At 40.3% G+C, this 13,217-nt stretch overlaps 1 protein-coding gene across 3 annotated transcripts in view; it reads left to right on the plus strand.

Annotated features, from left to right (window-relative positions):
* Smg1 (SMG1 nonsense mediated mRNA decay associated PI3K related kinase) overlaps nt 1–9,192 on the plus strand; it is an 88,923-nt gene extending 79,731 nt beyond the window's left edge. For 2 of the 3 annotated variants that reach the window (XM_090358109.1, XM_090358111.1), the window contains 8 exons: nt 1,003–1,155; nt 2,177–2,356; nt 3,173–3,400; nt 4,376–4,587; nt 4,746–4,852; nt 6,052–6,231; nt 6,313–6,419; nt 8,098–9,192. In XM_090358109.1, the coding sequence (XP_090214235.1) occupies nt 1,003–1,155; nt 2,177–2,356; nt 3,173–3,400; nt 4,376–4,587; nt 4,746–4,852; nt 6,052–6,231; nt 6,313–6,419; nt 8,098–8,175 (1,245 nt within the window). In that variant the 3' untranslated portion in view covers nt 8,176–9,192. The remainder of the gene's footprint in view (nt 1–1,002; nt 1,156–2,176; nt 2,357–3,172; nt 3,401–4,375; nt 4,588–4,745; nt 4,853–6,051; nt 6,232–6,312; nt 6,420–8,097) is intronic. The other variant, XM_090358110.1, reaches the window with a different exon arrangement.
* Nucleotides 9,193–13,217: the final 4,025 nt, after the last annotated feature.

Consider the following 13,217-nt stretch of genomic DNA (forward strand, 5'->3'; position numbering starts at 1 on the left):
TCTTGGATATCAGGCAGATGGTACTTTCCCCAGCTTTTTCTGTTGATAGAAAGGACATAAAAGGCTGTCCTTGAGCTTTGATCTTCCCTATGTTAGCCTCCTGTCTAGGGGAATGGCAGATGTGTGCTACCATGGCAAGTTACTGTTTTGAGATGGATGTCCTATCCAGTTTTTGCTGGACCTATCCTGGAACCATATGTGAGTCACTGGTGTCTTGTGCACAGTGATTGAACACAGTCTCTTACATGCAAACAAATGTTCTACCACTGAGCTACATGCCTAGATTTGTTCTGAGTTATTTTAAAATGAAAAGTGACAGTCCGCAGCACTTCAGAGAGAAAAGGAGGTGTATTCTCATCTGTACATTTAAAACCAGTGATCTGGGGCCGGGAGTTTGGCCTAGTGGTTAAAGTGCTTGCCTAGCATGCATGAAGACCCGGGTTCGATTCCTCGGTACCACATACATAGAAAAAAGCCGGAAGTGGTGTTGAGGCTCAAGTAGTAGAGCTCTAGCCTTGAGAAAGTCCAAGGACAGTGCTCAGGCCCTGAGCTCAAGCCCAGGACTGGCAAAAAATAAATAAATAAATAAATAAAACCAGTGATCTGAAAGCTTATCAGGTGAGGTGGCATGAACCTGTAATCCCCACAGGAAGACCACAAACTCAGTGCTAACCTGGACTGTGTGTTATGATAGTATATGAAAATTTTTTTTTACAGACTTTTTTTTTCTTTATTAACGTTGATTTTTACATCATATTTTAAATGACAGCTTTAACAAACGAGTGTTCAAGAAGGGAATCTCTATTTACAGTCACTGGGGCTTAGTATTAAAACAATCAAAATTAGGCTAAGGGTTTGTATGTCATAGAAACATATTAATTTTAGAAAATAAAACATGTCTATAGAGTCATAGTTTTTTATATCTATATAGTATATGAATTTTTTGATAGACTGGAGGTAGAGAATGTTATCAGTATTCAAAGGTTCTACTGGCTTTTACAGGAGAAACTAGCAGCCCTTGAAGCAAGCATCGAGCAGCGACTCAAGTGGGCAGGTGGTGCCAACCCAGCACTGGCACCTGTACTACAGGATTTTGAAGCAACCATAGCTGAAAGAAGAAATCTTGTCCTCAAAGAGAGCCAGAGAGCAAATCAGGTACTATGGCATCTGTGCCATCACTGTGCTCAAGTTCGAGATTGTAGAACTGATGGAAGCCAGCCCAGGGCAGAGCCTTTAATCCATAAGCGAGAGGATGACGCTTTCCCCAGCTCTGGCAAACTCCAAGACATTTCTCTAGCCATTTACTTTTGCCATTGAGGTATTAAATGATTTATCCTCTGTTGACAAATAAGCACAATTTTAGTTTCCTGTTTGTCTAAGGTTATTCTATATGCAGCTGATGTGACCAGAGATTAGAAATTTTCCACCTGGCAGTAAAATACTTTGTTCACCAAGACTTTGTGCTCTGCCAGAAGTTGTAAATTAACTTTGTGGTGATTTGGGGGTAGGGAGTGAAGAAGGAATGGCAAATCTCAAATATGTTTCATGAAAAATTTTAATCAGGTATGGAATTAGATTATTAATACCAAATGTACCCATCACCAAAACTAAATTATTATCAACTCCTTGTTTTAAATATACTCCCTACTTCTCCCACCCCATGTTTAGTATAATTATCTATATAATATTATCACTTCTTGGCTAAGATCTAGTGTAGTGTCTATAATATTTGTACCGGTTAACATTGTAGAACATGGCACAGTACTGTTACTAATGCCACCTAAAAATGGGCTTGATACTACCAAATACCCTGTTAATATTTTTAAGTTGTATATACAAGAGTAGAAACAAAAGAGGAGCATGCTGGCAGAAAACTTTCCTGAAATTTGGATCGAACACAAGTTTAGCTAAATAGCGTAGTAGTTTTCTGTGTGAAAACAAATGTTGGAGTTGCATTTACCTAATTGTTCTTAGATGCTTTTGGCCATCTCAGAACTAATAGTACTGTCAAATTAAAACTTGCACTTAGTGATAGCCATTTTAAGATTTGATTTATTTGCCAGAGGAGCCACACATTTTTAGGGGCAGTTCTCGTCTGACTTGTGCAGATAGCGTTTTTTGTGTCATTAACTGCATTCTCTTCCCTCCCATTGTGGTTCTGCCTCTCTATCCACAGGTCACTTTTCTCTGTAGCAACATCATTCACTTTGAAAGTTTACGAACGAGAACTGCAGAAGCCTTAAACCTGGATGCTGCATTATTCGAACTAATCAAGCGGTGCCAGCAAATGTGCTCATTTGCATCACAGTTTAATAGTTCAGTCTCTGAGTTAGAGCTTCGTTTATTACAGAGAGTGGTAAGTCTTGGTGGGAAGAAATTATGGAGCTTAACATGATAAGGTCATTGTGAAACTGTCAATCTGATACTCAGTTTACATTTTTTGATGATGATTAAATCTTGCATTTAGCCTTTAGGGATGTACCTGTTCAATTCTGTAGTGAATAAAAAAGTGAAACGGAGTCTCAGAGCAGCAACCAGAAGTAGTACAAACTGTGGAAGGGAGCATCCAGGGGCAGTGATGTGGATGGCACTGCAGACAGTGGAAGGAGAAGGGCTAGTGGAAGATGCCTGCCAGGAAGGCGATTTCTGCCTCAAATACTAAGTTGATCAAATACTAAGTTTGTAAGGCTTAGACTTACAGGAAGGCTTTAGTCCATGTCTCTGACTTATTTGGGGACCTGGACAAGGAATGTATTTGTCATTTCAATACATTCCTCAGATCTTAGCCTTTTAAGTACCATGCCCTTTATGATCTTGCAGAAAGTGAGAAATTTTCATTTATAAAGACTGTAGAAATTGTTAGGTACCGTTTTTTCTTATTAAAGAATTTATTAGCATTGGTTTTTACATCATATTTCAAATGACATGTTTAACAAACAGGTATTCAGGAAGGAAATCTCTATATAATCACTGGCACTTAGATTTTAGAAAATAATTAAAATTAGGCTGAGGTTTTGTCGTCATAGACACTCTATAGACATAGTTTTATTATATAGGTACTGTTTTGTAGGTAATATATTAACCTTGAGGAACTTAAATTCCTATCTCTTGGTAATAGTGGTGACAGGACTCACTGTTCAGCCAAATAATCTTACACATGTGTTCTGTATAGGACACAAGCCTAGACCATCCCATTGGCAGCTCTGAATGGCTTCTGTCGGCACACAAGCAATTGACCCAAGACATGTCTAATCAGAGGGCAGTTCAGACAGAGAAAGAGCAACACATAGAAACAGTCTGTGAAACAATCCAGAATCTGGTGGATAATATCAAGACTGTGCTCACTGGTCATAACCGACAGCTGGGAGATGTCAAACATCTCTTGAAAGCAATGGCTAAGGTAAGATTGACACCATGGCATGGTCTACTTTCTTTTTTGGGATTGCACCTTTATTCATGGAAAAATAGTGACAGTTTGATTTTCAGGTTACATCTTCCATCTTGTTTACAACTGAGTTAATTTCTGTTTCCAATACCCCTGTTAAAGTAGATTGATTCAGTACTGGACTCATCATTTTTTTCTCTCCACAACTTTGCCCCCAAGGGAGTTGACTCCAAAATGAATGAAATACTGTCACTTCCTCCAACATCAGCACAATCTAGTTAGTAAGGAAATTGAGCTGCTAAAAAAAAGGCGAAATTAGCAAATCATTACAAAATAGTAATTTGGGGATGTTACTACTTTGGGGGTGGGGAGGGTAACTGGGGCTTCAACTCTTGGCCTTGGCACTCTCCCTGAGGATTTGCTTTTGTTGTTGTTGTTTGCTTAAGGATAGTGCTCTACCACTTGAGCTCTGTCCAACGTCTAGCTTTAGGTGGTTAATCGTAGATAAATATTGTAAATTGTTCCTGCCTAGGGTGCTTTGAACTGTGATTCTCAGACCTCAGCCTCATGACTAGCTAAAATTACAGATGAGCCACCAGTGCCTGGATTTACTTTAATTATTTTTGTGTGTGTGTGTGTGCTAGAACTAACATCCTATACAAAATAAATGGAGCTGTAATAGTTAGATTAAACTTAATGGGTCTGAACTATTTTTCCCCTTACAGTCAATGGATGGCTGCTTTAAGAAAAATTGGTAAGAGCTGGGAACATGGCCTAGTGGTAGAGTGCTTGCGTGCACGAAGAATCCCGGGTTCAATCCTTGGTACCATTTATGCTGAAAAAGCCCAAAGTGATACTGTGGCTCAAATGGTAGAGTGCTAGCCTTAAGAAAGCCCAAGTGCAGCACCCAGGCCCTGAGTTCAACCCCAGGACTGCCCCCCCCCAAAAAAAAATAACATAGCATTTTTCCTAATAACTACTGTGACACAGGATGAAGAAGCTGCTCTGGCAGATGGCGAAGATGTTCCTTATGAGAACAGCGTCAGGCAGTTCCTGGGTGAATATAAATCATGGCAAGACAACATTCAGACAGTTCTGTTTACCTTAGTCCAGGCTATGGGTCAGGTTCGAAGTCAGGAACATGTGGAAATGCTCCAGGAAATCACTCCCACCTTGAAAGAACTGAAAACACAGAGTCAGAGGTAAGGGCACCTGTTGGCTACAACTATTTATAAAATGCAAGCAAAAATTCTGGGATACTAATTTGTCTCTATTGATTTAATTTATTTAGTGTTGCTTATATTTTTGTCTATAGTTATTACTAAAACATTTAATAAATTTCACAAATTTTTTATTTCAGTATCTATAATAATTTAGTGAGTTTTGCATCACCCTTAGTCACCGATGCAACAAATGAATGCTCAAGCCCAACAGCATCTGCCACTTGTCAACCATCCTTTGCTGCAGGTAGGAGAAGATTGATTGCAATTTGTTGATAATCATTGTGTAGATGCTGAGATGTTCAAATATATATGGAAGTCTAGTATCCTTATGTATAGTCATTACATTTTCTTTTTTTTTTTTGGCCAGTCCTGGGCTTGAGCTCAGGGCCTGAGCACTGTCCTACGACTTTCTCAAGGCTAGAGCTCTACCACTTGACCCTCAGCACCACTTCTGGCTTTATTTCTATGTATGTGGTACCGAGGAATCGAACCCGGGTCTTCATGCATGCTAGGCAAGCACTTTAACCACTAGGCCAAACTCCCGGCCCTAGTCATTACATTTTCAAAGAGTTTCCTCAAATCTTGATATACATTAAACTCAATAGAATTTTTGGCTTATCTTTACAATTATTCTTATGATTTAAATGTTTTTTGAAAAAAATATATGAACTAGGTGCATTAGTGCATGCCTGTAGTCCCAGCCTGGATACTGAAACAAAGATCATGAGATTAGATCACCCTGTGCTGTATCAGGAAACTTCGTCTGAAAATTGTTTTTTCTTTTTTAAGTAAGTTTTAAGATATATGCTTGTTTGAAATTTGGAAAAATATTTAATAAAAGAGAAAAGCTTAGGGCTTGGAGTGTTGGTCCAGTGTCAGTGCCTGTGTATAAGGCTTTCATTGCATAGTCCATTAAAGAAAAAGAGGGAGAAACAAAGGTGTAGGTTATTCCAGCTAAGGTTAAAAACCAACACATGTGTATTTCCTTACTTCTTAGTGTGTATGTATGTGTGTGTGTGTGTGTGTGTAAAGGATTATTTTACAAATGCAATGCAGTTGCAGTTACCTGTTCCTGTTTAGTATTGTGCTTAGTATCCTGTTTAGTGTTCCTGTCACTAAATCTTTTTAAAGATTGAATGGCATACTTAATGCACTATTCAAAGTAACTACATCAGTTTTTCATTATTGCATTTAAGATTTGATATTTTTCGATGCTGCCACAAACTAGTGCATAATCATTGACAAATCTTATCTGAACCATATCATTGTTCAGACTGTTTCTATGAAGCTAGTTTCTGAGTCAAGAGGTAAGGGCTTTTAAGGTTGTAAAGTCCAGTTATTTAATTTGTTTCAGTTTTGGGTATTTACTTCAGCTATTCCACTTTCCTCTTGATCTTCCATTTTCTGCTCACATGTAAATTGAGTCACCAACTTTCTCTGCAGCAGTCCGGAGCAGCACTGGCCAGAAGACTCAGCCTGATGTCATGTCACAGAATGCTAAAAAGCAGATCCAGAAACATCTTGCTACATCAGCAGATACTCCACCAAGCACCGTACCAGGAACTGGCAAGAGTGTTGCCTGTAGTCCTAAGAAGGCAGTTAGAGACCCTAAAACTGGGAAAGGTAATTAGTGTGGATAAGGGCGCTATAACATTTCCCATACTATTGTGATTTGGACTTACAAATGTTTTCATTGCTTCATAGCTGTACAAGAGAGAAACTCCTATGCAGTGAGTGTGTGGAAGAGAGTGAAAGCCAAGCTAGAAGGCCGAGATGTAGACCCAAACAGGAGGATGTCAGTTGCTGAGCAGGTGACCTAACTCTTTAGACCTGAGCTACATATTTTAATGCTGTGGGAAAGTGTAGATTCAAGGATCTTCTTACACATTTCATTGGTAGTTCCATCAAGGGAGGTGGCAGGTACCAGTGGCTAAGCCTGTAATACCAGCTACTCAGGAATCTGAGACCTGTAGATTGAGGTCAGCTAGGGTAGTAAAGTCTGAGACTTCATCTCCATTTAACCAGCAAAAGGCAGGACTGGCGGTGTGAATCAAGCGGGAAAGCTCTCTCTGAACAAGTAAGCCGTTCAAGTTCAAGCCCTGATACCTGTATCAGAGAGAGAGAGGAAAAAAAGATGGACAGACACATGAGCAATGTTGACAGCTGTTTTTTGTATTCACAAGTAACTCAGCTCTGTCATCATTATACTCTGATTTTCCTTTTAGCACTTTCCTTCTTCCTTAGTCCTCTTTGAACAAAATTTAAGGTGACCCACTGTAGTCTTCTATGAATCTCATTGGTATTGCTTTTTTGGGGGGCCGGGGGAAGGGGTAGGTCATAGGGCTAGAACTCTGGGCCTGGGTGTTATCCCTAAGCTCTTTAGGTCAAGGCTACTGCTCTACCACTTTAACCACAGCACTACTTCTGATTTTTTTTTTTTTTTTTTTTTTTTTTTTTTTTTTTTTGCCAGTCCTGGGCTTGAGCTCAGGGCCTGAGCACTGTCCTTGGACTTTCTCAAGGCTAGAGCTCTACCACTTGAGCCTCAGCACCACTTCCGGCTTTTTTCTATGTATGTGGTACCAAGGAATCGAACCTGGGTCTTCATGCATGCTAGGCAAGCACTTTAACCACTAGGCCAAACTCCCGGCCTACATCTGATTTTTGGTAGTTAGAGATTAGAGTCTCACAGACTTTTGAGCCTGGGTTTAGCCTCCTGAGTAGCTTAGGATGACAGGCGTGAGCCACCAGCGCCTGGCTTCATAGGCTTTTTTTGGGGGGGGGAAGGGAGGGAGTCTGTCATGAGGCTTGAACTCTGGGCCTGGGTGCCATCACTGAGCTCTTCAGCTCAAGGCTACCATCCTATCCCTAGAGCCACAATGCACTTCCTGTTTTCTAGTGGTTAATTGGAGTCTCACTGACTTTAGTGCCAGGCCTGGCTTTGAAGCAAGATCTTCAGATCTCAACCTCCTGAGTAGCTAGGATTACAGGCGTGAGCCACCTCGCCTGGCTCATTGGCATTTTTAAGAGTTTGAGACCTGGAGACGATTTCATCTTATTCCTTCAGGAGTGTCTTAAAAGCCTCCTAGACGGTCTGTGGGGTTTGTTCCAGCTAGTATTTTATGTTTTCTTTAGTATTACTGAATATATAAGTTTGAGAATGAGTTAACCTCCAGCTGATTATTTTGAAAAATCTTAATCCTAGATCCTAAATCTGCCCTAGATTTGGTAGTTCTTAGTCTCTGCCCATATTTGTTTCCGCCTTCTGTGTGGTGACATTCAAACTCTTCCCTGTAATCAAACCCTTTCCTAAGACATGTGTCCTGTGATCCTTCTGTGGTTCTGGGAGAACGTGGCCTCCCTTCCCTGCATGGATGCCACATGTCCTTTGAGTGATTAGGAACTCTCAGTTAGACTACTCCTAGAACTTGTACACAGCACGTCCTTTCAAGTTCTCAATGGCTTTAAATCTTGTCCTGCCTCGTTTTTCAGGTTGACTATGTCATTAAGGAAGCAACTAATCTAGATAACTTGGCTCAGCTGTATGAAGGTTGGACAGCCTGGGTGTGAATGGCATGACAGTAGATGAGTCTGGTTAAGCGAGGTCAGACATCCACCAGAATCAACTCAGCCTCAGGCATCCAAAGCCACACGACAGTCGGTGGTGATGCGACTGGGGGCTTACTCTGAGGAAACCTAGGAAATCTCGGTGCACTAGGAAGTGAGTCCTGCAGGACAGCTGCACTCAGGGATACGCCTAACACCGTGGCCTGCAACCCCAGGGTCAAGGGTGAAGAAAGCAAGCTCACCGCCTGAACACGGAGATTGTCTTTCTGCCACCACCGCAGCTGCAAACGTGTCAGGAGGTTAGCTGAGAGAGAAATCGGGATGCCGCGGAGCACAGAGTGATTTGGAACTCCACTCCACCTGACCCTGTGTGTGCAACCCAGGAAAACAAACCCCGCACAGAAACAGAGCAAACTGGGGCCGCGAAGAAATCACAGCCAAGGAAGATTTGATGCATTCAGATTCTGGAGAAACACTTGTTGCTTGGCAACAGTACTGGTTGGGTTGACCAGTAAGTACAAAGAGGCTATGCGACATGAATTTCAGAAATGGACTGAAAATGGATAGCTGTGTCACAGATACACTACATTGGAAGAACTGACTTCTGAAATGAAGGGAAACAAAAATCCACCCCACCGATACCCACTCCTTCTCACCCCTCTCCTGCTCCCCGTTTACCTAATCTAGATTAGACATCTTCCAGATCACTTTTATTTCAATCCTTCTATTTCATATTCTTCAGTCTCAATGCTGTTAACTTACATTTGGAGAGAGAAACGAATTTTTCCCAAACCACTGATAACGTGGAAAATTCAAGGATTGTTTAAAGGCGTGATGATCACATACAAAATGTAATTCTGGTTATTTAAGTCATTTCTGTGATTCTATCATGTGCAGTTTCCAGAATTGTCACTGTGCATTCAAAAGTGATGAATCTCCCCAAATTTGATTTAAGGTGCACTCCCCTTTCCTTATGGTGTGCATTTTTTGGAGGTCATTAAAATTTTTCCTCTTCTGTGATTGCTGTAGTTTCTTTTATAGATAGTAGCTAATCTGATGTAATCTTATACCTTTTAAAAAAAAACCAGAATAGAACACCCATTAGTTATACTTTGTTGATGACAGATTAACAATAAAGTGATATTCTGGTGGAGATAGAGTGACATGTTTTTCACTTAGTTTTCTCATTTGATACTTTTAATTTAAGAAGTGTAAAGTTTTGCACTTTGACATGTAAATTAAAAGTGCTTTAGTTTACCTAGCAATTTAAGACATGTACACACAATGCCAGAAGTGAGAACCTCCATCATTTAAGTTCCACTACTAGTCTGAGGTTGCACCTGTGTGCATAATCTTCCTACCTTGCTATTCAGTAATAGAGAATTCATGACTAAGGTTTCTTTCTATCTAGTATCAAATCTCAGTGCTGGTTGATAAACCCTTTCATCAAAATAAAAAGTCCACACTCGGGTTGTTAATATCATGCACTCAGCCACACAAATTTGTTTGGGCACATCTCCCTTGCTCTGTGAAGTGCAGGACAGTGGTCACACCTTGCTTTTTACTCTACACAGGAGTAAGCTTTGAAAAGGTACTCTGCGAACTTGGCATTCCCTGTGTTCTTGAAGGTCACATTAACCTGTAGACTTTACCCACCAGAGAATGAATTTCAGTTCCCAGTACCTTCTTAATACTTCTAAGTCTTGTAAGAAAGGTGGTAAATTCTTCAGTTCCCATTTGTCCAGTGGCAAGTTAAGGAATCTAGGGCACCAAAATTTATTTTCTTGATTTTGAACTTTTTTCCCCCCTTTCCACTGTCAAAACAACCTTGCTGGAATAATGATGCCATATTGTATTTTTTGGGCTGACTTACTGGCATTGGGGGGTTATTGCACTCACCACCTTTTACCTCTGCTCCAAAGATTGGTCTTTTGAGCAAATTCTTTATCACCAGGAGAAAGCCCGTGCATGTTTGTCCCTAGAGGTAGTGTTCAGAAATTTGCTTATTCCTATGTGGATAAAGATGATGAGTGGAATAGGTGAATTTTACTGCCTGTTTCAGGCATGAGAGGTACCTGGCACCTTACCCATGCATAAAAAAAGACAGCTTTATTTCAAGAAATGTGCCTCTGGGAAACTATCCATCACTTGTAGTTTAAAATAGCCCCTTAGAGAACACTGTGGCAGGTACAATGAATGTGCAGTTACAGGGCCACACTCACCAAGGACTTAAAAGGGTGCTCTTCCCTGCACTCTGGGGAAGACTCTTCTCCCTTGGCCATGTTTGGCTGCTTCTGTATTGTCCTGCAAGGTCCTCCCAGTGTGAACTTTGGTAAGAGGTCCGTGTTTGGGGGATTATTTTGTGAAATAATGTAACATTAGAGTGCTCTAGTTTTGAAGTCATACACTTGTTGACAGAATGCCAGTGGAGAACTAGGGATATGTCTCTGTGTCTAACATCCCCCCCTTTCCCACCCTCCCCTCCAATCCCTTTCCCCCTTTCTCTTTCTTTACCCCTCTACTCTTCTAAGATTCAGGGGATACAGAATAATTTACAACCTCTTCAAAGTACCCTTGAAACTTGGAGTTTTAAGTGGTGTCTTTAACTGACTAGTCTGACTTTTTAGTTGATTTCTCTACAAAGATGTGGATTTTAGGAGTTTAGTGGATCTATTTCTCTTTTTCTGTTTAGTATGTTGTATAATTGTTTCTGGCCATGAGTTCATAACAGTTTGCTGAATGATGAGGGTTCCTTTTTTTGTCTGAGCCTTGAGCTGAATTGTCTTTTTTTAGGCTAAGTGAGATTTTTGTGTGAGACGTGATAATCTGGCTCTTGATCTGCTCTCCTGAGTTGCTTTTTCCCCAGGTTTTAGGGGGAGCACTTGTAATACAAAGAAAAACATCCATTACTTCTGCCACTAACAGCTTAGGAAGTGGTTTCCTTAGTATTGTCCAGTGTTTGGTGTTACCAGCATTGTGATTTTTGTGTGTGTGTGTGTGTGTGATTATTTTGATGTGTGAAATTTAAGGAAAGAGCCATTTAAAAAATGCTGAGCAGGGCAATGCAAGTACAGCCAAATATTAGAGTTGATGTGCAATCTTAGGTCCTTTTTAATTTGGGGTAATATAGGCAGTACTTTGAATCAAAAAAGTCTTCCTGGCCTTTTTTTCCCTCCACTTTTTTGTATTACTCTGGGGGCTTGTTTGGCAGTACTAAAAATCAAAGGAGCTGGTTCTTCTTTTCTCTTGATTCTTTTCATAGTAATGAAAGCACCTACAATTAGCCTGTTACTATTCACACAGAGCAAATACCAGTGAATGCATTACTTATAACACATTAAAGAATTTTTTAAATGTTTAGATGAGTATTAAAACCAGTGTCCCATTTTACATCTTGTTGAGCTCATAAAGTGCCAGTAGATTTAGGACTAGAACTTTTCCCTCTTAAAACAAGGGTCTCAATGGAGGTAAATTGTTTTCATTAATTAGGGTAGTAGAGAGATTTTTCCTGTGGGGAAAATCTAGCATTAATGAAATTTTCCAAATTTGGGGAAAGGGGAAATTCATTGTATTACAAAGCCCTAACGGTCTGCTATGCTTTTCTTGCTTTTTTGGCCTGGCTGGCAAATGCCACTAGCTTTATTAAAAGGTAAAAACTCATTGAGAGAAGCTTTGGGGGTTGAAGGGTTAGCTTATAAAGCAGCTCCTTGGGCAGGGTCCTTTACTTCCAGGCTTACTAGGAGAAACTGTCACAATAAGCTGGATTGTTTTGAATGGTAACCTCTTAAAAAGCGTACGTTCTGAAATTATAGACATTTAGAGCACTTTTCTTTCAAAACAGGCTGACTATACATACATACATACATATTTTACTGGACAGTTGAAGTTTCAGCTCCTGTTTCAAGTTCTTCTGTCACTTATATTTCTGGTTTAAATTTCCTGTTCCCACTGTAATGTCAGTGGCAGCGATTTCACACCTCCCTTGTTTTCTCCCTTCTAAGAGAAAGTTGAGTTGAACTTAGTCTTGTCCTACAAAACACTGTATAAATAGTGGCATCTCTGTATAAAAGGGGGAGTATCTCCTCATGGACATAATTTTGTGATTGTATTTAAGATTAAAAGTTGAATAAATCACACCAGCTTCCTGGAAAAAAAAGTTGATAATGCATCTTTTGGAAACAAAAAATACATGCCTACTGTGCTATTTGCATTAACATGGCAAAGATTGTATGAAATACTTGTTTTTCAGACAATAAAGGTTCAGTCTTAAAAGATGTAACATCGAAGGTCTGAATTTATTGAAGTAGGTTCCAGAAAAATTTAAGGCTTGGATTATGGTGTCTCCCCTCACCCCCCCTCCCCAACCCCGCACTGTTTACTTTAAAAAATAGAAAACTGCAATTCTCAATTATACTCATAGAAGTTAATGCTCTCAATATTGTATTTTTGAGCAGTATTTGAAAATTTACTTCAATGGTAGAGTTATTGTAAAGCCAACTTCTCTTCCCCCCACCTCCTTTTTTTTTTTTTTTTTTTTTTTTGCGCCAGACTGGGGGCTTGAACTCAAGGCCTGGGCACAGACTGTCCCTTGAGCGGCTTTTGCTGAAGGTTAGCTACCAGTTAAGCCACAGCGCCACATGTGACTTTTTCTGTTTATGTGGTACAAGAAGAATTGAACCCAGGGCTTCGCTTCGTGCAGTGCTAGGCAAACTAGGTAGTTTTAATAATTGGATCATTTACAAGTCCCAGGCTATGCCCTTGGAGATAGGGAGGGGGGGGGTCATGCTTCAGAGAAAATGTTTCTTTTACCCACCTTCTTTCACATGTCTCCTTAGGCTGGACACCAAAAACTTGAGTACAAAACAGAAGTAAATTGGGTCCTTCTACATTTTCTTTTGAAGCAGTGGAGGAGAGCTTGCTCCTCCCAATAAATTCCATGGCTTTAAGGTCAGGATTCCTAAGTGGGGGTCTCAACAAGTGACTGAATCATAACTAGATAACCTGTCTTGGACCCCCCCAACAACACCGGAGTATGGCAAAGGCTT

Source organism: Megascapheus bottae, chromosome 25 (assembly GCF_031878675.1).
Source record: "Megascapheus bottae isolate mThoBot1 chromosome 25, mThoBot2.hap1, whole genome shotgun sequence".
In the NCBI taxonomy this organism is placed as follows: Eukaryota; Metazoa; Chordata; class Mammalia; order Rodentia; family Geomyidae; genus Megascapheus; species Megascapheus bottae.